The sequence below is a fragment of the Mustela nigripes genome, chromosome X (assembly GCF_022355385.1).
Source record: "Mustela nigripes isolate SB6536 chromosome X, MUSNIG.SB6536, whole genome shotgun sequence".
Taxonomy (NCBI): Eukaryota; Metazoa; Chordata; class Mammalia; order Carnivora; family Mustelidae; genus Mustela; species Mustela nigripes.
This window is the reverse complement of record NC_081575.1, coordinates 909,274-936,179: the sequence shown is the minus strand read 5'-3', so window position 1 is coordinate 936,179 and position 26,906 is coordinate 909,274. Positions and strand designations below refer to the sequence as shown.

The following is a 26,906-nucleotide window of genomic DNA, read 5'->3' as shown; positions in this document are numbered from 1 at the left end:
AAAGTCTCTCCTGGTGGCAGGACAGTCTGGCATTGGCCTCACGGACCAGCCAACTCGTGGCTTCTCTACCTGCCCTCTCCCGTTGGGCCCCAGGCTCCACCCCTGTAGCCACCCCTGTCAGCGCCCATCGTCCTGGCCCAGGTGTCCCCCTTCACACCTACCCAGTGAATCCCCGGCCCTGGGTCCATCCAACACGCTCATGCCTCTGAGCGCCAGGCCTCACAGAGATGCAATGGCCAACGCAGCCACTAGCCACACATGGCTATTTCAATTTATATCTCTTCACATTAAATAAAATGGAGATTTCAGTCATGAGCCGGAAAGGTACAGCATGGGGCATACAGTCAAAAAAATTATTTTTCAGTTGTACTAGCCACACTGCAAGTGTCCAGGAGCCACATTCCTATCATCACAGGAAGTTCTGTTGGACAGCATTGCTAGAGAAAATTAACTGAGTGAAATAAAGAGCGACCTTGAAGTCACATGTCCCGGTGAAGTTGCTCCTGACCAGAATGAGGGACTGTTCTCTCTGAACTGCCTCCCACAGGGCTCATTCTCTTACACGGGACTGACTTGATCACCCTCCGTCTTCCCGCTTCCTCCACCGCTCACTGAAGAGCCTGCAGGTTCTCCTCTCTCCGCCCCACCCAGTGCCCAGCCCAGCAGCACACGCAGCAGACGTGCTGGAAATGAGCGCTCACTCGAACCGAACCGAAGGTCGGGGGACTAGAACGGCTGGCCTGGGCGGGGCCCTGGCTCCCAATGTGGGGCAAGGCTGCGTGGAGCAGCAGATTTTCCAAAGCGTGACCAGAGGTGGGAACCGACCAGAGATTGCCGTCATTGTGCCGAAGGGCTCCTGCAAATCACAGATGCGTACCAGGCAAGGGGCGCGAAGGAAGTTAGCAAGTTACTCTGACCTGCTTTTCTTTCCCTCTTCTTGCTCCAGCTCTGTCCGTGCTGTTCGCAGACCAGAGAAGCTGCGTGGGAACAATGCAGAAGCTTCGAGGAGCTCTGGGCCCAGAGGATCCAGACTGCTCATCGCCCCCAGACACCTCTGTGGCTGGGCACGTGCAGGGCTGTGAGTGGGAAGTTGTCTATGACCAGGTCTCCCACTCAGGAATCCGTGTCCAAAGTCATTCTTGACTAACCCTAACCTCACTGTGATTACATTCCAGTCTGTTTAAACGAAGACATGCCAGGTGTGTTTCATCAACGTCACTTAGTTCTGGGGCCTCTGTTAGGGAAGCAGCCAAAGATGAGCCTCCGGAACGATCTTGGCTTTGCAGGCTGTTTGCAGGGTTAGGGTTAACCTTAACTCTTAAGTCCCACACCTCCTTCTTGGTGTCCAGGGTGGCAGAGCTCTGAAAAGCTCTGAAAGCCCTTCCCTTTCAGTCCCAGCCACTGCTCCGCGCCCTTCTACTTCCCAGCCCTGTAAGATGCTTCCTCTAGTGCTTCCTTCCCAGGGACGGTCAAGAAGGACACTTTTCCACGTGGCCTCAAGAACCCGTCCCCCCGCTCCCGCATGGCGCGCCTGGTCAGGTGGCTTACGTTTCCTCTGAGGCTTGAGATCTCTGTTCACTGGGGGAGGCTCCAGGTCTGCCGGCAGCTCGGGCAGTGGGCTCGAGAGGCTTCCTGGGCTCATTGGGATGTAGTCGTCGTGGCCGCAGGGGGTTCGAAGACTGGAGCCGGCCGCCTGGGGGCCCATAGGCACGTAGCCGTCCTCGGCCCCAGCTGGAGCCGTGGGGTACACGGGGGAGAAGCCGCACGGCTGCAAGAGAACAGGCACAGAACCGTCACGGCAACGGCTGAGGCGCGCTCCTGAGGGTGATGCTAGAACACGGCGGGCAGGGAGCGCGCGCAGATGCTCAAGGTCGGAGGAGATGCTGTGGGTCGTGACGAGTCCGACAAGGGCCTGGACAGCTCGAACTGGCAGTGTCCTTACAGAACACTAGAAGTCCAGTAGTTCCCAGACAATGCAAGCCTTAGGGGACACTGAAGGGTCCCCAGAGGCTCAGTGCTGAGTCTCAAAAGACTCCGAGGGAGCACATATTGGGCAGGCCACCTGTGGCAAGGCTGAGGCTTAAAGGAACTCAAGTGCCAAACTTACCAAATTTAAACTAAGCCGCTTGTCTCGGTGCCTTAACGACTGGCCTTCTACGTCAGCTGCAAGAAACAAGCCAGGGTGGTGAGAAACGCACGACAGTATCCACTGTGACCAGGTTCCATGGCCCTGTGCACCGCAGGGCCCTCCGCTCGGCTCCAGGGAGGAAGAGAAGCGGACACATTTGTGCGCGCAGCCTTGCTCCTCTGTCTGATCCTGTCTGGCCGCGCGTCGGGACACAGTCCCCAACAGATGGAGACCGGACCGGATGTGGAAGACTCTGTATCACGGCTTCAGGTCTCTCTGTGAATTCGGAGGACACAAGGCAAACACTTAGCACATGCCCTTGGCACGTACCACAGGAATGTCCTGAGCATCGAGAGGAGAGAGGGGAGCCGGAGACCGGAAGGGAGAAGGTCCGACAGACCCGGGTGACAAGCAGACGAGGGACGGCACCCAGAGCAGTGCGTAGGGCGCTGGAGGCCTATGACCACAGCTTTCTGGAGCAACAGCAGCTGTGCAGGCACAGGCATGGAGAAAGAGGAAGGTCAGGCTAATCGAGGACTAGAAGCTTGTCGGAGGGATGTGATGAACAGTGTGGCCAGAATAAGGGTTGGACATGTCCAAAAGGCAGAGCAGTAGGGTAAGTGGACCTCAACTCAAATGAGACGTAGTTTTTGGGAATTAGCAGCTTAGGATGGCAGTCAAAACCCTAGGAGTAGATGCGTCTCCATTGCAAGTGTTAAGAGCAGTTTCACTACAAAACCCTAGAGGATCCAGTCTTCACAGAAGCATTAGGAAGTCCGGTACGTGCTCTTAGCACGTGGCTACCACGGAGCTCTTCCTCAAGAACCTGGAGACACGGAGAGTCAGGTTGCCTTGGGCAAATATACTGAAGAGTCAACATCATGTTTTGGGGGGGCAGAGGCAGAGGGAGAGGGAGAATCTTAGGCTCCATGTCCAGCACGTGGGTTCGATCTTATGATCCTGCCGTCATAACCTGAGCTGAAACCAGGAATGGGATGCTTAACTGAGCCACCCAGGTGCCCCAAGAGTCAACATCCTCTCAAAGTGAGAGAATAATTCCCAGCTCAGAAGATGTGATGGACACTGTGCATCATGTACAGACTTCCTTTGTCGGTGATGTCCTGATAAAGCCACCCTAAATCAAAGATATTCTAAATGAAGAATGTCTTTATGACCGAACATTATAGCTTAGTCTAGCCTGCCTTGAACGTGCTCAGAACACCAACATTCACCTATAGGTGGGCAGCATCAACTAAGACAGAAGCCTATCTTGTAATAAAATAAATAAATAAATAAATTGGGGGTTACCTGGGGGGGCTCAGTTAGTTAAGTGTCCGGCTCCTAATTTCAGCTCAGGTCCTGAACGCAGGGTCCTGGGATCAATGCCCACATCACCCACTCCTGCCCCCACTCTCTCCCTCTGCCTGTGCCGCTCCCCCTGCTCATGCACATACAAGCACTTTCTCTCTCTCTCTCAAATAAATAAATAAATCTTTAAAAAATCCTAAATCAAACTATCATAAGGCAGGGACCATCTGTATACACATATATCTTTATCTCTTTATATATTCCTTTTTAACACAAATGGTAGAATATTATACTCCCTGTTCTGCAACCTGATTTTTTCACTTAATATCTTGGATATCAGGGCAGAGAAACACAACCAAGAGATCCTTCATTCTTTTACTCACTGGCATTGTGTTTCATTCTACAGATGGGTCATAATTTGAGTATTCCTCTATTATTAGATATCAATTTTATTTCCAACACTTTGATTTAAAACAAAAAGAACCGGGCACCTGGGTGGCTCAGTTGGTTAAGCAGCCAACTCTAGATTTCGGCTCAGGTCAATATCTCAGGCTTCTCAGATCGAGTCCTGCATGGGGCTCCCTGCTTCTCCCTTTCCCTCTGCTGCTTCCCCACTCGCGCTCAGAGAAGTAAATTAATCCTTAAAACAAAGGACAGAAATGGTTGAAAAATGGACATAAATGAAATAAGAATTGAAGGTCTGTACTTAGGAAAAAAAGTGAAGAGAAAGATAAAACCAGGCTCAGAAATGAAGCCTTAGTTACAAGATTCCCAGGGAAAAAGAGTTCAACTGAAAATTAAATAAGGGCCATTGAATCAATGCCAGAAAACAACAAAGAAAATAAAAGAGAAAGAAAAAGAATCACACAAAAAATGGTTGAAATAGGAGCCAGGCAAAGAAGATGCAATAGACGTATTTATTATTGGATTGCTCAAAGAAGGAAAACCAAACAGTGGTGTAGTACTAATATTAAACACTGTAATGCAAGAAAAAGTCCACAAGTAATTGTGGACGCTACACAATGAAAGGGCCCACCAACCACCTGGATGGTAAATTGTCCTACAATGGTGATACTGATAAAATGACAGAATGAAAATAGATAAATAGCTGGTTCAAAGCTAGAGAAAACCAAAAGATATTACAGAATAAAAATAAAAGCAGAAAATGGTACAGTGCAGAGAAAGAGTAGACTTAATTTTAGGAAAAAACAGACTCTATGGGGCGTCCGGCTGGCTCAGCCCATGGAGCGTGGGACTCTTGATCTCAAGGTTGTGAGTTCAGGCCCCACGCTATATACAGAGATTGCTTAACAATCAAATCTTTAAAAAATCAAGATATTTCGGGCACCTGGGTGGCTCAGTGGTTTAAGCCTTTGCCTTTAGCTCGGGTCGTGATCTCAGGGTCCTGGGATCGAGTCCCGCGTCGGGCTCTCTGCTCAGCGGGGAGTCTGCTTCCCTCTCTCTCTCTCTCTGCCTGCCTCTCCATCTACTTGTGATTTCTCTCTGTCAAATAAATAAAATCTTTTAAAAAAATCAAGATATTTGTTTTCTGGGGGAGAAAAATAACCAAAAGGCAACCAACTAGCCAATCTAATCAGTGGGTAGGGGTTAGAACAAATCTACAAAATAAGAACTGAAGGGTTCCGGGGCAGCTCAGTGGGTGAAGCCTCTGCCTTCAGCTCAGGTCATGACCCCGGGGTCCTGAGATCGAGTCCCGCATCGGGCTCTCTGCTCAGCGGGGAGCCTCTTTCCCCCTCTCTCTCTGCCTGCCTCTCTGCCTACTTGTGATATTTCTCTCTGTCAAATAAATAAATAAAATCTTTAAAAAAGCAAAACAAAACAAACAAAAAAATAAGAACTGAAAAGGAGGAAATGATTACTGAAGCCCAGGAAATTAAAAGAAATGAGAATTCTCCACTAATTTCTACACAAAGTTTAAAATCTAAATGAAATGGATCATTTCCTAGGAAAATAAAGTATACTGAAAGTGACCGAAATAGGAAACCTTACACATATAAATTACCACAGGATAAAAAAAAATCACAATGGGGTCACCTTCCCAAAGCAGCAGGACCACATGATTTCGGCAGAGAATTTTTACCAACCTTTCAAAGACCAGTGCTACACAAATTGATCCAAAGCATAGAGAAATAAAAACGTATTTCTAATTCTTTTTTTTTTTTAAAATTTTTTATTTTTATAAACATATATTTTTATCCCCAGGGGTACAGGTCTGTGAATCACCAGGTTTACACACTTCACAGCACTCACCAAATCACATACCCTCCCCAATGTCCATAATCCCACCCCCTTCTCCCAAACCCCCTCCCCCCGGCAACCCTCAGTTTGTTTTGTGAGATTAAGAGTCACTTATGGTTTGTCTCCCTCCCAATCCCATCTTGTTTCATTTATTCTTCTACCCACTTAAGCCTCCAATTGCACTATTGGGTATTTACCCTAAAGATACAAATGTAGTGATCCAAAGGGACACATGCACCCGAATGTTTATAGCAGCAATGTCCACAATAGCCAAACTATGGAAAGAACCTAGATGTCCATCAACAGATGAATGGATCAAGAAGATGTGGTATATATACACAATGGAATACTATGCAGCCATCAAAAGAAATGAAATCTTGCCATTTGCAACAACATGGATGGAACTAGAGCGTATCATGCTTAGCGAAATAAGTCAAGCAGAGAAAAACGTATTTCTAATTCTTTTTATAACATCTAACTTTGGTAGCTCAACCTGATAAAGCAAATCAGAAAATTGTGGATTAGTATCACCTGTGATTATCAGTGCAAAAATCCGAAATAAACTGTTAGCTGAGGAAGGGAGGGCTATTAAACCGGCTGCAGAAAGAGCTCGGCACAGCCATGTCCCAAAAGGCAATGGTAAAATCGCATCTAACTGTAAAAAAACAATTATTTGGGGATTCTTCATATTAGTCAAAAGCACACAACACATTGGAAAGCATTCATTCAGCAAGAACTCCTGGACACCAGGTAAGAAGATCTGGGCCGTGGGGGGGTTCCAGCCCCCTCCTGAAGCCCAGCAGCTCTGTTGTCCAAGGGGACTCATTTGACTTGGATCAAGCATATAGCCACCCCACCCTCTAGGTGTCACCAAAAGCAGTGGTGACCAGCAACGATCACGGTAAGCGGCAAGCAGGCAGACCAGCCAGAAATACAGCAAGATGATCTAGGGAAGGGGTCGGCCAAAGTGTGCCTTGATGAACTCTCACACATCCCTGGCAGGTCTGGAAAACTGCACGAACACAGGAGTTACCCTCATTTAGAAGAGGTCACAGAGGGCCCAAGCTGCTGACCTATCCCTAGCACAGCATGGGGCCGTGCCCACATAGAAAGCAAGAGTTGCCAAAGGCTGGAAGCCTCACGGCCTCAAGGGTTGCAGTGTGTTCTCTGACCAACCGCCGGCTGACTGATAAACTGGGATGACCCAGACCTCTAGGAAGCCAGGATGAAAAGTAAAAGTAAGGGATATGAAACACAAAAGCTAAGCAGATATCGCGGCAGCTGTACATTGTGTGCAGAGCAAGACTCTTGAACATTAGTCTGGGGTGCCTGGGTGGCTCAGTTGTTTGAGTGTCTGCCTTTGGCTCCAGTCATGATCTCAGAGTTCTGGGATCAAGTCCCACATTGGGCTCTCTGCTCAGCAGGGAGCCTGCTTCTCCCCACCCCTGCCACCTCTCTCTGCCTGTCTCTCTGCCTACTTGTGACCTCTGTCAAATAAATAAATAAAATCTTTTTTAAAAATTTGAAAAAAGAAAATTAGTCTGACCAAGTCACTAAACCAACATACACCATAATAACAATTCCTAGGGGAATCAGAACGCACTTGCTACAGTACAGTATCTAAAAGAGCCAGTTTTTAGGGGTGCCGGACTGGCTCTGCACTCAGCAGACACAAAGAGGGGGCAAAATAATGATCCATACATGGGGAAAAACAACCAGTCAATAAAAACTGACTCTAAAAATGTCTAGATATTGGAATTAGCAGAAAAGACTGCTGTTATTTTTTTTCTCTCTCTCCCTCTCCCCACCTACCCCCAAAATAAATAAGTAAATCCTTAGGGACTCCTGGGTGGCTCAGTCATTAAGCATCTGCCTTTGGCTTGGATCATGGTCCCAGGGTCCTGGGATTGAGCCCCATGCCTGGCTCCCTGCTCAGCGGGAGCCTGCTTCTTTCTCTCCCTCTGCCCCTCCACCCTCCTCATGCTCTCTTTTGCTATCTTTCTCTCTGTCTCTCTCTCTCAAATAAATAAATCTTTTAAAAAATCAATAAATCTTTAAAAAATTATAAGATAACACAACCATGGGTCATCAATAAAAAGAAATTAGAAAGAAGCAAATGGAATTTTGGAGTTCAAAAGTACAATAACTAAAAAGTAAATTCACAAGAAGGTCTCAAGAGAAGATTTGAACTGATAGAAAAATCAATGAACTCCAAATAGATCAATATAAATTGTCCAGTATGAAAAAGAAATAATAAGAATGAAGAAAAATGAACAAAGTCTCAAAGACTTGTCACCACCAAACATACTAACATACATGTAATTAGAGTCCTATAAGGAGAGGAGAGAGGGAAAAAAAAAAAAAGAAGGAAGTTTTTTTGAAGAAACAATGGCAGAAAACTTCCCAGCTTTGACGAAGAACTCTACATCTAAGAAGCTCAAAGAACTCCAAGGAAGCTAAACACAAACACCTCAATACCTAGACACATCACAGTCAAGTTGCTGAAAATCACAGGCAAGGAGAAAATCTCGAATGCAGTAAGAGAAAAGCAGCTCTGTAGGTACAAGAGAATCACAGTAAGATTAACAGCAGACTACTCATCGGAAACTATGGAAAGCCACTGGTAGTAGAATTAAATTCAAAATGCTGAAAAAAAAAATCTTGTCAAGTGAGAATTCTACATCCAGCACAACTGTATTTCAAAAATGAAGGCGAAATAAAAACATTCCCAGAGAAACAAAGATCAAGAGAACTTACTGCAGATCCTCCTCCCAAGGAATGCTAAAGGAAAAACACAACAATCAAAAACTTACTTGAGGAGAAGAGACACCACTGCAGTTGCTGCCGCATTGGGGATTTCTGACTTAAATTCAGGTGTCTTTTATGAATAATGAAAAGCAGCAAAAGTCAACACTATCAGGGCAGTGTTTTCAAAAAGAGAGGAAAAAGACAAGTTTGACCCTACTCAGTTTCAAGACTGTATTATTCAAGCCTTCACTGAAACTGGTATTGATCTGGAAGCTGTAGCAGTTTCTTGATGCTTCTGCAGCAAAACTTGATAACATGATGCACACAGGTGTCTCTGTGCTGGCTGTACCAGAAGACCCAGAGAGTACGTGAGCTCAGGTTTCCAACAAGTCAATCTGGTGCTACAAAGACCTGGAGAGAGGTTCAAAGGATTAAGTGAGCATGCAGCTGCTGTTCTTAAAGGGTTTTTCTGAGTTGGAGAGGAACTAGCTGGCTTTGGGGACTGGCGTTCTTCTGGCTAATGGGACACCTAACACATCCATTCCTAAGAGACTTTATTTATCACGTGAATTTGGTTAAAGAAGAGGTCTCAGCAGCTTTCCCTTAAAGCTCTTTAAATCGTGGATCCACGAGAGAGTGGATCCAGTAGCTGCAGGTCTTCAGCAAGTCAGTGCAGATGATGCACTGGGCAGACTTTTCCTCCCGATCGATAAAGCGCTGAACACTTCACCAGGGATTCACTGAGCCAGGCTTGAAAGAACTTTCGGAATATGTTCAGAATCAGGAAACCATAGGAGCTCGAAAGGAACTCCAGAAAGAACTTGAAGAACAGATGTCCCGTCATGATCCATCTCAGGATATAATTTCGTATGTTAAAGAGGAGATGGGAAAAACAAACAAACAAACAAACAAAAAACAGCCACCATCCCAGAACCCGTTGTCATTGGCACGGTCTGGTCCAGTGAAATGAGCAGCATGGAATGGAACCAGAAGGAAGAGCCTGTAGCAGAACAAGCCATCAGGTACTTGAGGCAATATAGCCCTCTACTTGCTGCCTTTCCCACTCAAGCTCAGTCTGAGCTGACTCTGTTCTGGAAGATTCAGGAGGATTTCTATGGCAACATTCATTTCATGAACGCCTTCTAGAAAACAGAGGTGCTTTTTCATCAAGCTGAAGTCCTGAGTGAGAAGCCCATGTCACAAAGGGGAGAAGTATCTTCCTTGAGCCAACAGGAAGTTTGCTGTTGAGAGTGGCTCCAAAGTCCTGAAGGAGAATTGGAGGCTGAAGCTGAAGGAGGAGACAGTTTTGGCTGACTACACCCTCAGCAGAGCAAACCATTGCCGATCAAATGTCATGCCTCATGCGGCTCAGTTCTCAAACCTTCCTACCTCCCTATATCAAGTACAATGTAAGGGCTTTCATGGCACTTAGTTTAGTGCCACGGGTTAATTTCCAAAACCCTGCTGTAAGTTGCTATAGGACCTACAGATTTGAATCTAATGCTGCATTAATTGTTTCAGGTATCTTCTGCCTCCTATAATAATGTGATTTCTTTCTACTGTAATAATGTAATTTAAGGCCTCCCGCAATGAACAGCTCACTTTATTCCCTGGGCTTTCTATATAAACAGTTTTCAAGATATGATAGGGTAAAAATAATTTGTTATAAAAATTTTGTTTGCAAATTAAACTATAAAAGTAAAAAAAAAATTTTGTGGTGATCTATAAAGCATGAAGATAGAACATATTTGATGACGACAGCCCAAAGGAGCCAGGTAGTGACAACAGGTTATAACTCAAAGGTAGGTAAGAAATAAAGAGCACTAGAAATGACAAATTCATGGCTTAAAATAAAATATTCTACAGGGGCACCTGGGGGGATCAGTCAGTTATGCATCTGCCTTCGGCTTGGGTTATGATCCCAGGGGCCCGGGATCAATTCCCGAGTCGGGTTGCCTGCTTAATGCAGAGTCTGTTCTCTCTCTCTCCATCTGCCTCTCCCCCTGTTTCTGTCTCTCCTCTCTCAAATAAATAAATAAATAAAATATGTTTTTAAAGTTTCTAGAAATACATTTTCTCTTTGTGCATATATGTGTATATAAATATATTTTCCCAAGCCATTTCAAAGTAAGTTGCAGTGATCAAAAACTTTCACTCCAAAATATTTCAGTGTGTATCTCCTAAGAAAAAGGACTTTTTTGGGGGGGGCGGCTGGATGGCTCAGTGGGTTAAGCCTCTGCCTTCGGCTCAGGTCATGATCCCAGGGTCCTGGGATGGAGCCCCATGTTGGGCTCTCTGCTCCGTGGGGAGCCTGCTTTTCCCTATCCTGGTCTTCCTGCTTCTGCTCACTCTCTTTCTCTCCCTCAAATAAATAAATAAACAAAATCTTTTAAAAATATACAAAATTTTTATTTTAACCATCTGATGCCCATCACAGGTGCCCTCCTTCATCCACACCAGCTGTTTCCCCAGTCTCCTCACCCCCCTACTCTCTGGTGACCACCAGTGTGTTCTCTACAGTTAAGAGTCTTTTTTTTTTTTTTTTTTTTTTTTTGGTTTGCCTCTCTTTTTCCCTTTGCTCATATAAAAAAAATGACTGACTTATTTACTTACTATAATTTAGCATTATAGTCTCTAGCTCCCTCCATGTCATTGCAAATGGCAAGAATTCACTCTTTTTTTTTAAGACTTTATTTTTAAGTAATCTCTACACACAATGTAGGGCTTGAACTCATAATTACAAGATCAAGAGTCACATGCTCTACTGACTGAGCTAGCCAAGCACCCCTCATTCTTTTTTGCTTTTTTCTTTTTTTTTTTAAAGATTTTATTTATTTATTTGACAGACAGAGATCACAAGTAGGCAGAGAGGCAGGCAGAGAGAGAGAGAGAGAGGGAAGCAGGCTTCCTGCGGAGCAGGGAGTCCGATGCGGGGCTTGATCCCAGGACCCTGAGATCATGACCCGAGCCGAAGGCAGCAGCCCAAACCACTGAGCCACCCAGGCGCCCCGACCCCTCATTCTTTTTTATGGCTGAATAATATCCAAGATATATTCTTGAAAGGACAATCAATGGATACAGTAAAGTGTAAGAATGGTACTATTTGCATTAAAAAGTAGAAGATTATATATGCATATTCTCTTGAATATCCAGAAAATTCTCAAGAAGGATATGGGTGATATGGAGGAGGAAGAGTTGGGGGCATGATTTGAAACCAGAAGCGCCCTTAGTAAGGTAGTCACTTAGCAGAGCCCGTTTCTCACCCACGAATAGTAGAAGAGGAAAGCAAACTAGGGAGTATTCCACGGATTTGCCTGGCGTCCTGGTGCAGGGATTAGATCTTCACTGTATCATTCCAGTTTGACCGTATGCACTGCTGAAGTAAGCACTATGTATCTTCTTCTAATAACGATTTTGAAATGTAAATATTCCTTTAAAAATCAAATTATGAAATTTGGACTCAAGATATGAGTTAAACAACAGATTAGGCAAAACTGAAGAGAGACTTCAAAAACTGAAATTACTAGAATTAAGTACAAAGAGATGAAATATGTAAAAAAGAATTCAAGGGGCACCTGTGTGGCCCAGTCATTAAGAGTCTACCTTCAGCTCAGGTCATGATCCCAGGGTCCCGGGATCAAGCCCCGTGTCGGGCTCCCCGCTCAGCGGGGAGCCTCCTTTCCCTCTCCCTCTGTCCCTCCCCCCTACTCATGCTCTCTGCCGTTCTCACTCTTGCTTGCTCTCTCTCGAATAAATCAATAAAATCTTAAAAAAAAAAAAAAAGAATTCAAGAAACACGCAAAAGACAGAGTGTGAAATCTAGAATACATGTAATTTGGCCCCCAGAGGAAAACAGGGAATATGGATAGGCAATATTTGAAAAACTCAGGACAATGGAGAGGCTATATTTGAATATAGTAACTGTGAATCCATAAGCCACAAAAAGAATTAAAATCATCCCAGAGTGAATTTAGGAGATGCTAGAAGTAATGATAAACTAGAAAAATACTTAATGTAAGTGAAACTTTAAAAAAATGACTGTATAAAATAATACCAATGTTTACCCTATGGGATTTAAAAAACCAAGACAGAAGTAAAATACTACATGGTGTTAGTATTCTTTTTTTAAAATACTTATTTTTAAAAAATATTTGACTTATTTATTTGTCAGATGGAGATCACATGTAGGCAGAGAGGCAGGCAGAGAGAGAGGAGGAAGCAGGCTCCCTGCTGAGCAGAGAGCCTGATGCGGGGCTCGATCCGAGGACCCCGAGATCATGACCTGAGCTGAAAGCAGAGGCTTCAACCCGCTGAGCCCCCCAGGCGCCCCCATGGTGTTAGTATTCTAACGTCTCTGCATCACGTTGGGAGAAGAGTAAGGATATTGATAAATTTCAGATACTAAGTTAAGTATGCAGGATAAAAAAAAGTAGAAGGTAATCACTACAAATAGAAAGGGAATGTATAACTTCTAAATTAGTAGAGATTAAAAGTGAAAACAGGCGCACCTGGGTGGCTCAGTGGGTTAAGCCTCTGCCTTCAGCGTGGGTCATGATCCCGGGGTTCTGGGATCGAGCCCCACATTGGGCTCTCTGCTCAGCAGGGAGCCTGCTTCCCCCGCCCCCCCCCCCCCCGCCTACTTGTGATCTCTGTCTGTCAAATAAATAAATAAAGTCTTAAAAAAAATAAAAAGAATAAAAAATAAAAGTGAAAACAGGTAAAAAAACAAAACTGAAAAGAGGTAGCAAACTCAATTCAGAAGAAAGTAAGGAATGAGATTACATGTAAGAAATTTTGTACAAACAGGAAAAACAGAAACCACAAAATAAAATGGTAAAAATGAATCTAATTAATGTACATAGGTTAACCTTTCCAGTGTTAAGCATCTGTCTTTGGCTTGGGTCATGATCCTGGGTCCTGGAATGGAGCCCCACATCGCACTCCTTGCTCAGCAGGGAGTCTGCTTCTCCCTCTGCCTGCTGCTCTCCCTGATTGCGCACTCTCTCTCTCTGACAAATAAATAAATAAAATATTTTATTTTATTTTTTTTATTTTTTTTTATAAGATTTTATGTATTTATTCGACAGAGAGAGATTACAAGTAGGCAGAGAGGCAGGCAGAGAGAGAGGAGGAAGCAGGCTCCCTGCTGAGCAGAGAGCCCGATGCAGGACTCAATCCCAGGACCCTGAGATCATGACCTGAGCCGAAGTCAGCGGCTTAACCCACTGAGCCACCCAGGCGCCCCAAATAAAATATTTTAAAAAATCAAAAAAAAAAAAAAAAAAAGAAAAGAGAAAGACTGTCAGAATAGATGAAAATTGAAATAAATAGCTCTATGTTTTTATAAGAAACCTATCTAAAAGTTAGTCACAGAAAACATGCACCATGCCAATACTAACCAACAGAATGCTGGTTAGTACTTAGTAGTATTTAGTACTTAACACAGGCATAGTATGTCAATATCATAAAACAGACTTTAAGACAAAAACATTACTAGAGAGTCACGACAAATCGATAAAAGTTTCGATTCACTAGGAAAATACAAAATTATAAGAGGCATGTAACTAGGGTGGCCTGGGTGGCTCAGTTGGACCTGCCTTCAGCTCAGGTCATGATCCTGGAGTCCCAGGATCGAGTCCCACATCGGGCTCCTTGCTTGACAAGGAGTCTGCTTCTCCCACTGACCTCTTTCCTCTCGTGCTTGCGTGCTCTCTCTCTCTCTCAAATAATAGACAAAATCTTTTTTAAAAAAGAGGTATATAACTAATGACATAGCTGTAAATTATATACAGAAAAACCTGACAGAATTATAAAGGAGAGAGAGACACTCTTCAGTCACAGGGGCAGACTTGAATACAGCTCTCGGTAAGTGTTATACAACAAGGAAACAGCAAATCAGTGCAGACAGAGGAGGGATGAATGACACAACCACTGAAAAACCTGACTAGGGTACCCTGCACACTTTCTGGTACATTCTGATTATTCACAGAAATACTTGTGTGCTCTACTGCAAAAGAAATCTCAGATTCCCAAGGCCTGAACTAGAGGATGTTCTTGAACCAGAATATAATCGATGAGAAAAATCACTAAAAATTTCTCAGGTTTGGAAATGAAGAAATGCAGTTTTAAATAATGCATGGGGCAAAGAAGAGGCTTCAATGAAAAGTAGACAATATTTTGGACAGAATGAAAGTGAAAATACGATATCTCAAAAAGTGTGGGATGTGGCTGTAGGGCTATAAGGCTGAAAATCTGTAGCCTTAAACATGTATGTTAGGTAAAAAACAAAGGCAGAAATTCAATAAGCCACCCATCAATTAAAAGAATTTAGGAAAATATGCAAATTACCTCCAAGGAAGTACAACAGGGGTCAAAAGAGCCAGAGAGTATTTTTTTTAAAACCCCATTCTTGGTGGGCTGTAAGGAGCAGGCTGCTGGTCACATTTGGCCCATAGGCCACAGTTTGTTGACCCAAAAAGGAAGGAAAAGTATAAAGGTATGAGCAAAAAATAATGCAATGGAAAACAAAAATACACCTGGAAAAAATTTCAACAAAACTCAAACTTGTACTCTGATTAAACAAACAAATGAACGAACAAACAAAAACAAACAAACAAACAAAAAAACAAAAGAAAAGGAAACAAAAAACAAAGCATAACAGGGGCACCTGGCTGGCTCAGTGGGTAGAGCACATGACTCTTGATCTCGGTGTTATGAGTACAAGCCCCATTTTGGGTGTAGAGCTTACTTAAAACAAAATAACTAGTAAACTGATAAACTGATAAACTGCCAGCAAGACTGACTAAGAAAAACAGATGAAGACCAGCATTATCAATACTAGGAATGAAAAGAAGGCATAACAGGGTCTATAATAAGACCCTACAGATAGCAAGAGGCTATTATGATCGATTTTATGACAGTAAATTTGAAAAATGAGGAGAAATAAACAGATTGCTTGAAAAATATAGATAATCTGAATAGTCTATTAAAATAGACTAAAGAGGGGTGCCTGGGTAGCTCAGTGGGTTAAGTCCCTGCCTTTGGCTTGGGTCATGATGTCAGGATAGAGGGCCTTTGCCATCAGGGGTGCTGGGTCACTGAATGGCGATCTATGTGGAAAATAATGAATCTTGAGTCTACTCCGTAGTCACACGCAAGCATCATCAAATCCAGGTCGACCTTAATAGGGAAGGCAGAACCATCAATCTGACATATTCCTTCTGCTTTATTGGACCAATGTTGCTTCTGTCCATCACTGTTGCTTTGGGTCTCCGTTTCATGGTCAAAACCTCTGTTCTAATGAGTTTTATTTTGATGAGATTTTGTTGGCTTCGTGTAAAAAGAATACAATTGTTTTAGGTCTGTCTTCAAGTTTTGAATTATTTCAATTTTTTTTTGTTGTTTGATATCTTTTTAAAAAGATGTTACTTTTTAAGTACTGTCTACACCCTATGTGGGGCTTGAACTTACAACCCCAAGGTCAAGAGTCATGTGCTCTACAGACTGAGCTGTCCAGACACCCTTTCAGTTGGAGACTTCTGATCCAATTTCACAGTCAATCATTCTACTGGTGTAGTCATTTTGCTTTCCAGAATCTGCTTACACAGTCCTTCAGTCCTTCAGTTTCCCCTTTTGGCCACCGTTCACATTAAGACCCTTTGTGCACTCAGCATATGCTTGTCTCACTGAGGCTGGCAGAAAGTAACATGTAAAGGTCGCATTACTAGGGACACTGGGGGAGACCTTTGCCAGAGTGAGGTAGCACCACAGTCAGTATGAGTTTGTGTTCCTTAAACTTGCAGAATTCCTTTAACATATGACCTTAGAGGTAGCAGTGCTGGAGTGATCCTTGTTGGTTGGGACAGTGGTTGGGGGCTCGGGGTGCAGAGAGAGGGGGAGAGAGAGGGAGGGAGGCAGCCAGGGAAAAGAAAAAAAAAAAAAAAAAAAGGGAAAAGAGGGCTCTAGGAGGGTTAGAGCTCAGTGATAGGGCTGGGTGACAATTACATTGATGGTGACAGCCTGGTGAAAAGCCACACCCCTAGTGGACAGTCAGCTCAACCTGGAGAGACCCGGACGGCATGGGGCGATGAATCGGGCCAATGGGATAGCTGGAAAAGAAAAGCGCTGTCTACCATCTCTCTTCTCACTGTGCCGGTGACAGCCGAAGACTGCAACCTGGCTGAGCCTGTACCAGTGGGGCTCTAAGTGACTCCAAACTAAGCCCAGGAGCTTAGGCCCGGGGGGAGATCCCATCCCGGACAGGGGCAAGGTAAGGGACAAGGGCTCTTCCTTCAGCAGTCCCAGGGACCCTCCTATCTGTACCGGTGGCCCGACCTGGAAGGCAAGCTGTGAGCATCGGGCAGCCCGGCCACGCAGGGCAAGCGCAGCGGCTGGGCGGGGGCCGCTGGCGACATCCGCGCACAGATGCAAGGACAGAGGAGGCAGGCTGACGTCCGCCACTTACCTTTCCAGGTGCCCACGTTCTCTAAGCCGGAGAGAGAGACCCTTCTCGGCACCGCAGCACTTTCTGGCCTCCCGACGGGGCGCACACTGCCCGCCAGCGGCTGCTCCTGGCGCCGCTCGGAGAGGTGGCTCGGCTTCGGAGGGCGCGGCGGCGGCGGGCAGGATGCCAGGTCGCGTTCTGTGGCCTCGTAGGGCAGGAGACCTTGGTTCTTGTCAACCCGAATGGTGGCATTTAAGGGCATTTCTGGCAGCGGTGAAGAGCAGCAATCCCTGGCCAGCCCAGTGCTGTCTCTGCTCCGCGTCAGGGTGGCCTGTGGCCGCAGGGAAAGCACCTTCTGGGAGCCGCTCCCGCAGCGCAAGAGGCGGCCCGAGCCAGCGGGGGCCGCGGGCGGCGGGCAGTCGACAAAGACGTCATCGGATGACGCCTGCTCCAGCGAGCGCTCCAAGGTCGAGCAGCTGTCGTACCTGCTGGGCAGACTGCGGGAAGAAAGCAGGACATGTGACCGAACCCAGCACGTCCTCGGTGGAAGTGAGAACATGAAAGCCACCTCCATGCCATGAAAGCCGAGCTGGCCTCTTTCCCATGCTGCCACCGTTGCCACCACCCCCACCAATCCCTGGGTGCAGGACATCAGGCTCAGACAGGTATGGTGACACAAGGTCAGACACGAAAGTCACATGCATGAGTCATCCCCGGGGCTGACGGTGCTCTGTCCCCACCTCGGCTGCAGCAGGAAGAGGTGAGGGGGATGCACCCTCTCCAAGATGCCACGGCTAAGCGGACCCGGCCCATGGCAGTGCCCAGGAGGCAGCGGAGATTCGGCGGACACAGACGAGCACGGAAGCGTACCTGGCCTGTCGCGGTCGTCCAGTCTCACAGTTGGACAGAATCAGATAGTCCGGAAGGGGCAGAAACTCTGACTCGCTTCTGCTGTCCTCAGTGGCCATGAAATCTGTGCTTAGGTCACCTCTTGGCCTGGAGGAGCTGGAGGCGCGGCCACTGGGAAGGCAGCTGCCGGGCACCGGCTGGAGGGCGGGGGGCCCACGAGAGCAGCTCTCGGCCGGATCTGCGGGAGAAAGCGTTGCCGGGGTTAACAGCGAAGGGCGGCTACAGCACTCATTCATGCGTGCTCCGGCAGCATCTACGAGGCCAAACAGAAGATGCAAATCACAGCTGGTGTTTGCCATGATGGAGGCGACCATTTCCCCGAGCCATAAACAATGTCTGGGGAAGAAGGCCCGTGTTCCAAGACTAAAGTGTTGAATCAGTTAAGAGTAAAAAAAGCGAAGCATTCTTGGCCTCGAAGTCTGCACTAATGTAGTCTACTCACAGCTTCTTCATGGCTCTTGGCCGTAGCCCCGCGCAACTGTTTATTCACTCAACACACACGTATGTTCCACAGAAGGTGTGCGTGCATTGTCCATGCACATGTGCACATACGTGCGTGTCTATGTCTGCCTGGGTATGATATCCCAGTGCAAGCACTGTGTGCGCAGCGCTGTTTCAAGTCGGCTTGGACAGACTCTGGCCTCCCTGGGTTCTACAGGCCGCTGGAGGAGACAGACAAGTGAAACATAAATAAAGAATCCTGGTAATGACGTGTAAGGAAAAGGAAAGAAGGAAATAGGGTGCGATGGCCGGGAAAGCTGCCATTCCTCAAGAAGCATGACACTCAGAACCGCCCAGTGAAAAGCCTGCTTTTATCTCCCCTTTGAACCCCACTGGCGTGAGTTTTGGGATTCCTGCATCCCACTGGTACAGAACTGCCTGAGTTCAAGTCCAGGGTGTGCCATTTGCTGTTGGAACTGTGGGTTAGCTACCGACCTGCTGCCGGTTTGCTTCTCTGTAAGGTGGAGATGCTAATAGCACGTAGGCCACAAACTTGGTCTGGGGACAAGATGAGCTCATGCACGAGAGCATTTAGCAGAGCTCCCGGCCAAAGTACACCCGAGGCGGTGACCAGCTAGGGCTGCTGGATACAGGACCAAACACTTCATGTGAAAAGCCACAAGAAACGGCCTGGTTATTATTCTCAGATGAAGACGACTATGCTCTTACATCCTCCTAAGAACTGATGAGTGGGGACTACAGGCAATGATTCTGGCTTCTTCCAAATTCTTACCAGACCTGCCTATCTTCTGCCAGGTTCATTGCCAGACGCATTCCTGTTCTTCTTTGAATACTGGGAAATACGTGGAATAACTGTTTTACAATAACTCCCGCATGAGGCAAGCAACAGAGGGGACACACACCTTGGCACATGGACACAGAAGTGTTGGGCTGAAGGTGAGGACTACGGTGTCTGGGAGTGAGCAGGAAGCCTGGAAGAGCCGGTCAGGGACGCTCGCCTTCTTTGCACCGATTGGACTCTGGCCAGGAAGGACTCATTGTGGCTTCACAAGGAAGCTTCAACCCTTGTAGAAAGTATAAAGGGCTTTGCCATCGCATCATTTCCTTTTATTCCAGTGCTCTGGAAGCTCAGTGATGGATGGGACTGAAGTTTCCCCGGAAACACGCTGCAGCGCCACCTACCGTTCGATGTGTTTGGGGGGAGGCGGTGAGAAGCGTGATGTTGACGGGGTTGGCGACTGCAGTTTAGAACTGATGCGAAAAGAGATCAGATTCAAGATTGCAAAGTGTAACTTCGGTATATAACACAGGAGTACATGTGGATGCAAGAGAGCAAGAGTGAGAGTAAGTGAGAGCAAGAGAAAGGGGAGAGGAAGAGAACAGGAGGAAGAGCCCACAGCAACCTCAGAGCTAATTTGCTTTGCACAAACCTCAAGCCGATGGGAGATATGAGATATGAGAGTTCTGGCTTTCTACCGCCCACTGCTGAAAAACCCAATCGACAACAGAAAACCTGGGGTTCCATGAATTAATAAAAAACGCTGATACTTAATACTTTCCAGGAAATCAGCAGCAGCCACGTTCTACCATTACTGCACCTCTCCTGTGGCACATTCAAACCAGGTGAATGTGCCACCCAAACACGCCGCAGGACAGATGCAGTGAAGGCAGAATGTGGCTGAGGGTGTCGTGGAGCCTGTCCACACACACTGGAAGCAGTGGTGGGCAGCATTGCCACCGGTCCCCCCCCCCCCCACGCGGCCACCGCTCCCCCGCCCCCCACCCCGCCCCGCCCCCTCTCACCTGCACCCTCCTCCAGCTGGCCCAGGTTGCAGACCTGACTGATGCTGTACACCCACACCAGCATCTCCACCTCAGTCTTGGCCACCAGATAAAAGGTACGCGAAGTCGTTTTGACGACGAACACAAAATTATTCTGAAACTCCTTGCGCAGGAAGCCAGGGCCCACGTGCCTCCAGACGGCGCACTCGCTCAGGTCGATGGCCCGGATGGGCTTGCTCGCGTGCTTGCTGCGGTAGTACTCCAGCACGTCCGGGCCGCCGCTCATGCGGCCCCGCCGGAGCACAAACCAGCGCCGGCGCCAGGCCTGCGGAGAGGCAAGGCGACAGGGACTTACTTACCATCCTGACGAGGACAGCGGAGAACTCACCAGGTCAACGCAGTGAAATCAGGCCAAGGCCACTGGCCTTGGCTAGAACGCGGCAGGCACCACCTTCAAGCTGGCTCTAGCCAGTGGCTGCAAGGACATGACTGTGCACGCGGCACAGGGACATGATAGAAATGGACACATGCGCCCACTAAAGCCCCTAGAGACCAGTGAGGAGACAGCTGGTTTACCACCCTCCAACTCGGTCCAAAAGCCAAGATCAGACTCTCAAATCAGACACAACTGAGGACTGCCAGAACCCTCTAGCACACCTCTACACAACTGCCCGGCAAGAAAAGACTCACACACGTTTGACAGACAGAGTCATCGCCATTTGAAGTAGACGGCAGTCTTGCTGTAAAGCTCCAAGGGCTTCACAATAACCCGTTTAGTCTCCAAGCTATACTTGGGAGAAGTCACTATTTTGATGTCCGTTTTCCGTATGAGAACATTGAGGTTTGGAAAAATGAACTAAGGCTAATCCCTAAGGAAGGGATGTGAACTCAAGTGAGCACAGAAGGAGCTGTAGTGAGCGTGAGGTAAAAATAGGAGAGCGGGCTCTGTGGCTAACTCTTCACGAGTGTGTGACTATAGACTGGAACACCTCTAGGCCAAAGGATTTTTTTTTTTTTTTTAACACAACGAAACAAGCACTACAAGGGGCAGAGGGAGAGAGAATTTTCAACAGATGACACGCTGAGCACAGAGCCTGACTCAGGGCTCAGTCCCACTCCTCTGAGACAACCACCAAGCCAAAACCAAGTCACTCAACCAACCAAGTCACCTAGGCGTCCCCAAGGTATGTTTTCTGAAAGATTTTATTTATTTATTTCTCAGAGAGGAACAGCACACACAAGCAGGGGTAGAGGCAGAGGAAGAGGGAGAAGCAGGCTCCTCTCTGAGCAGGGAGCCCGTTACAAGACTCCATCCCAGGCCCCGGAGACCATGACCTGAGCCCAACGCAGACCTGAGCCACCCAGGCGCCCGAGGATTTTTTTCTTTTTTAGATGAAAAACACTTAAGCATTCACATCCTAAATCAATGTTTCCTCATCAGGGATTGGAACGCCCCAGGGGGCATCTGAAAAGAGGCGTGTTTTGCGTATCCTGAGGGCCAAGGGTGGAGGGGGCGGAGAAACGCTGTAACAGGTAAAGGGAACTTGCTCCAAGCCAAGGGATCTCAGAAAGAGCCAAGTGCTGAGGTAAAATGATCAGGGAAACCTCCTTAGTCCATGCTCAGAAAAGACAATGATGTTCCAAAGAAACCAGCACCAAGATATGGCTCCGCAGACTCTCACATCCCCCGACCTAGAGGAGCACCGTCCTGGGGTATGAAGCCTAGGAAAAGACGTGAATTTGCAACTGACCGCAGCCCCACCATTGTAAGGAGTCCTTGGTATCTGTAAACTTCCCACCATCTCCTGGAGGAGACCTTCCTCAGGTTCCCCATTTCCCCACACTAGACACCTCGCTCTCTGCTGGGGAGAGCAGGGCACAGACAAGGGTCACAGGCTGCCGGCCACTGCAGGCTCTTCTCCGCGGGAGCTCCTCACCATTGCAGCCGCCAAGGGCAAGTGCAGATATTTACAGCTCTGTGCGCAGCTCTTCCGAGCAGCAGGTGCGACAGCAGGAAGCATGGGCTTCTTCCAAGAGGCTGGATGGCCACTGGGACAGGAAGTGTTTCAGATCTTGAGCTTCACAGGTGCCTGACACATTTAAAAGCCCGCCAACCAAGAGGCCCGGGGGAAGGAAAAGCCCCTGTCTGGAGCGTTTGCGACGCCCTCGCTGCCCAGGGCACATGAGCTCCAGCGCAGCAGAGAAGCTGGTCAGGCCCTGACAGGCGGAAGGCCACTCAGTCCAACGGCTGACTGGTACACCTCAGACCAGAAAATCCTTCTGAGGCTGTGGCAAGGAGCAGCCAGGAGAAGGCAAAGGTGCCGCTTCGTGCTGGGTCAGGACAAGGCCGGTTCTGCCTTTATGGACACTGTGAACATCTGAGGACAGGTCGGGCCACTCAGAAGAGGCACAAAGCATGTGATTAAGTCCTTGTTTTTAAGACAGGAGAAAGTACAGCACGTTTGTGTGCCCATGACCCAGGAGGGACAGGAAAGCGGCTGAGTCCATGAATTCTTGTCCCAAACACCTGGCCTCGGAAGGGGAGAGGAGGCGCTCGAGCATCACTGCAGGCTTTGGGGCGTGGGGGGATGGGAGCTGGGCAAACAGGGACACGAAACCTGATCCCTGGGTCCCCTGAGACGGTGCAGGCCCGGCAAAGGGTCCAGAGGATTTGGGAACACCCAGTGCACCTGCTAAGGAAAGCCTTCACAGGGAATCTGGGTACCCCGAACTCTCCAAAGGCGACTTCGGTCGGGAACTGTGAAGAGGAATTGTGTGGGACTTCCCAAACGTGACTGTAAAAGACGAACTCAAACAAGTTTCAACCGAACTGCTCTCAGTTTTACGGGAACAGCTTTCTCTTCCTTCGACAGCAATTCAGGGGAAGTAATACGGAGCGTCAGCACGCGGCGTCCCGGCAGACGACGAGCACAGAGAAGCCGCTACGAGCCGGTCGAGAGACGAGCCTGCTGCGCGGCCCGGATAGCGAAGGGGCAGAAACGGGAAATCGGAAGATTCCGACCGAGCGACGCGACGGCCCGCGGAGGGGTTGGCCGGGAGCAGCGGGGGCGCAGAGGAGAAAGACGCGGCCGCGCCTGGGGTCACACATTTGTCCAGCAGCTGCCTCCTGGTGGCCTCCTGTAGCTCGCGACAGCATGGGGACCGCAGGGAGGCAGGCGCACGGGGCACAGGCATGGCGCCCGGCCAGCGCAAGCTCTGGAGGGAGAGCTTCCACCATGGCTCCCTCGTGCCTTCCTGTAATGCAAGTGTCCCAGTCAGGCTTTGCATCCCCCCGACACCCACTTCTGAAGTAAAGACACCCACTTCGGCACCAGATGGGGAGCAGGGCCCCTCGCCCCACCGAGGCACCTCTGTTGCAGAGACCCTGGTGGATTTTGGTAAGTTACCATTCGGGCCGCTTGTTTCTTCTCTTCCCATGCTCGTGCTTCTAACTCACCAACAATGAGCCCAGGAAACCCTCTGCCCCACTCTCAGCCCTAGTAGAAGCAGAACCCCAGCCCCAGTGAGCACTCTTCTACCTACAGCCTTGCAGGTGTTCTGGGTCTCGTAATAATACACTCAGATTTCTTCAAAATCTCTCGATGGTTGTTGCTAAAGGGCTCCTTGCCTAACCACAAGGGCTGGTCCAGCCACGGCAATGGGTACTGAGGGGCTGAGACGAGCCTGACAGGTACCGGGACTGAAGAGGCCTAAACCATACGAGGGCCGGGGGTTCCACAGGCCCGGGCGGCAGGAGTGGAAGCAGAAGGAAAAATCTAACTTCCAGAGGAGGCAGCACAACTCACCAGCAGGCCCTCTCGCAGGGTTTCATTGTTTTATTTTGTATGTTTTTTTTTTTAAAAAGATTGTATTTATTTGAGAGCAAGCACATGCACGTGCGAGTTGGGGGAGCAGCAGAGGGAGAAGAGGGACCAGCCCTTCTGGAAGTGGGAGACGTGACATCTGAAAGCAGCCGGCCAGCACCAAAGTGAAGCTCTTTGCATTGAAATAGAGCAGGGATGCCTGGCTGGCTCAGTCTTGATTTCAGGGTTGTCAGTTGGAGCCCCATGTTGGGTGTAGGGGTGTAGAGATTACTTAAAAATAATAAACTTAAAAAAAAAAAAGATATAGTGAAACAGGGCCACAAGGAAGTCATCAGATCTGACCAGAGTCATGTCAGAAGGACTCCAGAGCCAACTTAAAGAAGCTCCTACTGGCCAAATATGGAACAATTTGAGCCTTAATAAATATACTAATTACAGTGGCTGGAAACTCATCAGCTATGTTTAAATCCATGTGTTCATCATGATATTAAAAAAGAAGAAAAAGGGGCACCTGGGTGGCTCAGTGGGTTAGGCCTCTGCCTTTGGCTCAGGTCACGATCTCAGGGTCCTGGGATGGAGTCCCGCATCGGGCTCTCTGCTCAGCGGGGAGCCTGCTTCCTTCTCTCTCTCTGCCTGCGTCTCTGCCTACTTGTGAGCTCTGTCTGTCAAATAAATAAATAAAATCTTTAAAAAAATAAATAAAATTTTTTAAAAAGAAAAGAAAAAATTTTCCTCCTCAGAGGGTGGGAGGGAGCCACTCCATTAATCATGCAAACTGGTCATGACCCTGCTTCTCCTATGAGCCAGACCACCGGGAAGATGAAGGGAAACATGTTTTTATAAATGTATTCTGACTCATAAAGGAAAATAAATGATAGAATTAGAGTACCAGCATTTTGCTGTCCCTGGCGAATTAGTAAGGATGCATATTAAGCATCAACAATTGCTAGCTCAGGAAGCAAAGCATGCAGACGTTCTGTGCCTTCAGGAGTCTGGCATGGGGGCTGTGGGAAATTTGGCATCTCAAAGGCCCAGGTTCTTCCCTAGATCAACGATGAGAAAAATAAAAGGATGAGAGGAATTCTGTCTATGAGATCAAAACTTTATTTATTTTTAAAGATTTTATTTATTCACTTCAGGCAAAGAGAGAGAGAGAGAGAGAGAGAGAGAGAAAGAACGCAGGAGCTGGGGGCAGAGACAGAGGCAGAGGGAGAAGCAGGCTCCCTGCTCATGTGGGACTTGATCCCAAGACCTGGAGATGATAACCTGAGCTGAAGTTAGACACTTAACCATCCTAGCTACCCAGGTGCCCTAAAACTGAATTTTTTTTTTTAAGATTTTATTTAGGGATGGCTGGGTGGCTCAGGTGGTGAGAATCTGCCTTCAGCTCAGGTCATGATCTCAGGGTCCTGAGATCGAGCCCCGCATCAGGCTCCCTGCTCAGCGGGGAGCCTGCTTCTCCCTCTCCCACTCCCCCTGCTTGTGTTTCCTCTCTCTGACAAATAAATAAAATGTTTTTTTAAAATTAAAGATTTTATTTATTTGAAAGAGAGCAAGCGAGCATGATCAGGAAGAGGGGCAGAGCAGAGGGAGAAGCGGACTCCCGGCTGAGCAGGGAGCCCGACGCAGGGCTCCATCCCAGAACCCTGGGACCATGACCTGAGCTAAAGGCAGATGCTTAACACCTAACCAACTGAGTCCCCCAGGTGCCCCGATAAAAAGGATTTGAAAACAATTCCTCTGGAGGCCATGTTCACGGATCCATTGGATAAACAGTTACTAAGTGCCTACCACATGCCAGGCCCTGTGCACAAAGGGAAGGTTTGTCAGAGAAGTTCTAGACCCAGAGAGGACTAGAGGCCTGAGGGCTGCTGTCTCTTCTCACTTGGGAGCTGCTGGCGTGTGAAAGTGCGGGATGGCCGGGTTCCGTGGCTGCATGGGTCTCCACCTTCTCTCTCCTCGGACCTCCTCTGCTGGGCAGGTCACGAGCAGCTCAGGAAGCCAAGATGGAAAAGGGGGAAGTCAACAGTTCAGGGTAGACCGTGAAGATGAGCGTGTCCTGCACGGAGAGGATCTAGAAAGCAAAACCACCACGCAAACAATCAGCCGAAATTCTGACTCAGAGAAACAGACTGCAAAAATGGGGAGGGGCTGAAGTAAAAGTCAGGACCTGCATTTGAATTCTGATTCTACTTCTGACTTTCTGGGTGACCTTGAGCAATTAGCTCCACTGCTGGGAAGCTCAGCATCTGCCAATGGAAATGCTGTGCCCTGGCCCGCCTCCCATCTGCTATCACCACGGGGAAGCAATGAGAAACAGACAGCGAAACATTCTCAATCTGAAAGTAACTTATAAAAAAAAAAGAAAGAAAGAAACTTATAAAATGGGAAGGGCCTGGTTTTCACCAGGGCACAAGGCACTGCTTGCCCTGGGGAAACTGCTTCTACACTTCTGGAACCATAAACCCCACCACGCACTAATGGGTTGTGAGGGCTCGTCCAGCTCTGACAATCAGAGATCTGTTTCCCATCAGCCTTTCCTGCCACAGCCACCAAGCTGACTCATTACCTCCCCACCAGTATCATCTCTAACAACAGAACCTGCAACATCCTGTAACCTTGTGGAAAAGTGTTTGTGCTACCACTGAGCTCCTCCAGGAAGGCATGTCTAGATCACAGGTCTCTGCATTTTTATGGAAACAGTAGCAGAATAACTGTATCTCATCCTTCTAAGAGTAAAAGCTGTGTGTTGTTCTCCTCTTAAAGCAACCTAACTTGCTGCCTTCATAATTTACAAACACCTCCTGGTCTGTACCAATGTACAAGTGAGACTTGAGTCTGAACTTCACTGTGATAGGTTGAACTGTGTCACCCTGTCCCTGGTTCATATGGACGCATGCACGAAGGAGTGTGTCATGAAGACGCAAACGGAGGAGATGGCTATGCACAAGGCAAGGAAAGAGGCCTGGGAGAGATCCATCTCAGCTCTCAGAACGAATCAGCCCTGCCCGACCTCTGGGCCTCAGACTTCTAGCTTCTTCTT

The 26,906-nt window shown here is 47.8% G+C and overlaps 1 protein-coding gene, 1 non-coding gene and 1 pseudogene across 8 annotated transcripts in view; 1 reads left to right on the top strand and 2 right to left on the bottom strand.

Annotated features, from left to right (window-relative positions):
- Window positions 1–26,906, bottom strand: part of GAB3 (GRB2 associated binding protein 3) — a 92,965-nt gene that overhangs the window by 18,507 nt on the left and 47,552 nt on the right. For 4 of the 7 annotated variants that reach the window (XM_059385066.1, XM_059385069.1, XM_059385067.1 and 1 more), the window contains 6 exons: window positions 25,749–25,937; window positions 20,061–20,364; window positions 17,757–17,973; window positions 16,908–17,383; window positions 2,108–2,163; window positions 1,549–1,768 (listed from right to left, as the gene is read on the bottom strand). In XM_059385066.1, the coding sequence (XP_059241049.1) occupies window positions 1,549–1,768; window positions 2,108–2,163; window positions 16,908–17,383; window positions 17,757–17,973; window positions 20,061–20,325 (1,234 nt within the window). In that variant the 5' untranslated portion in view covers window positions 20,326–20,364; window positions 25,749–25,937. Of the gene's footprint in view, window positions 1–877; window positions 978–1,548; window positions 1,769–2,107; window positions 2,164–16,907; window positions 17,384–17,756; window positions 17,974–20,060; window positions 20,365–25,748; window positions 25,938–26,906 lie in introns of all 7 variants that reach the window. The other 3 variants (XM_059385070.1, XM_059385064.1, XR_009401272.1) reach the window with 2 other exon arrangements.
- Window positions 8,482–9,691, top strand: LOC132007421 (eIF5-mimic protein 2-like; annotated as a pseudogene).
- LOC132007950 (U6 spliceosomal RNA) lies at window positions 11,730–11,832 on the bottom strand. Its single transcript, XR_009401496.1, has one exon. It is a non-coding gene; the product is annotated as a U6 spliceosomal RNA (small nuclear RNA).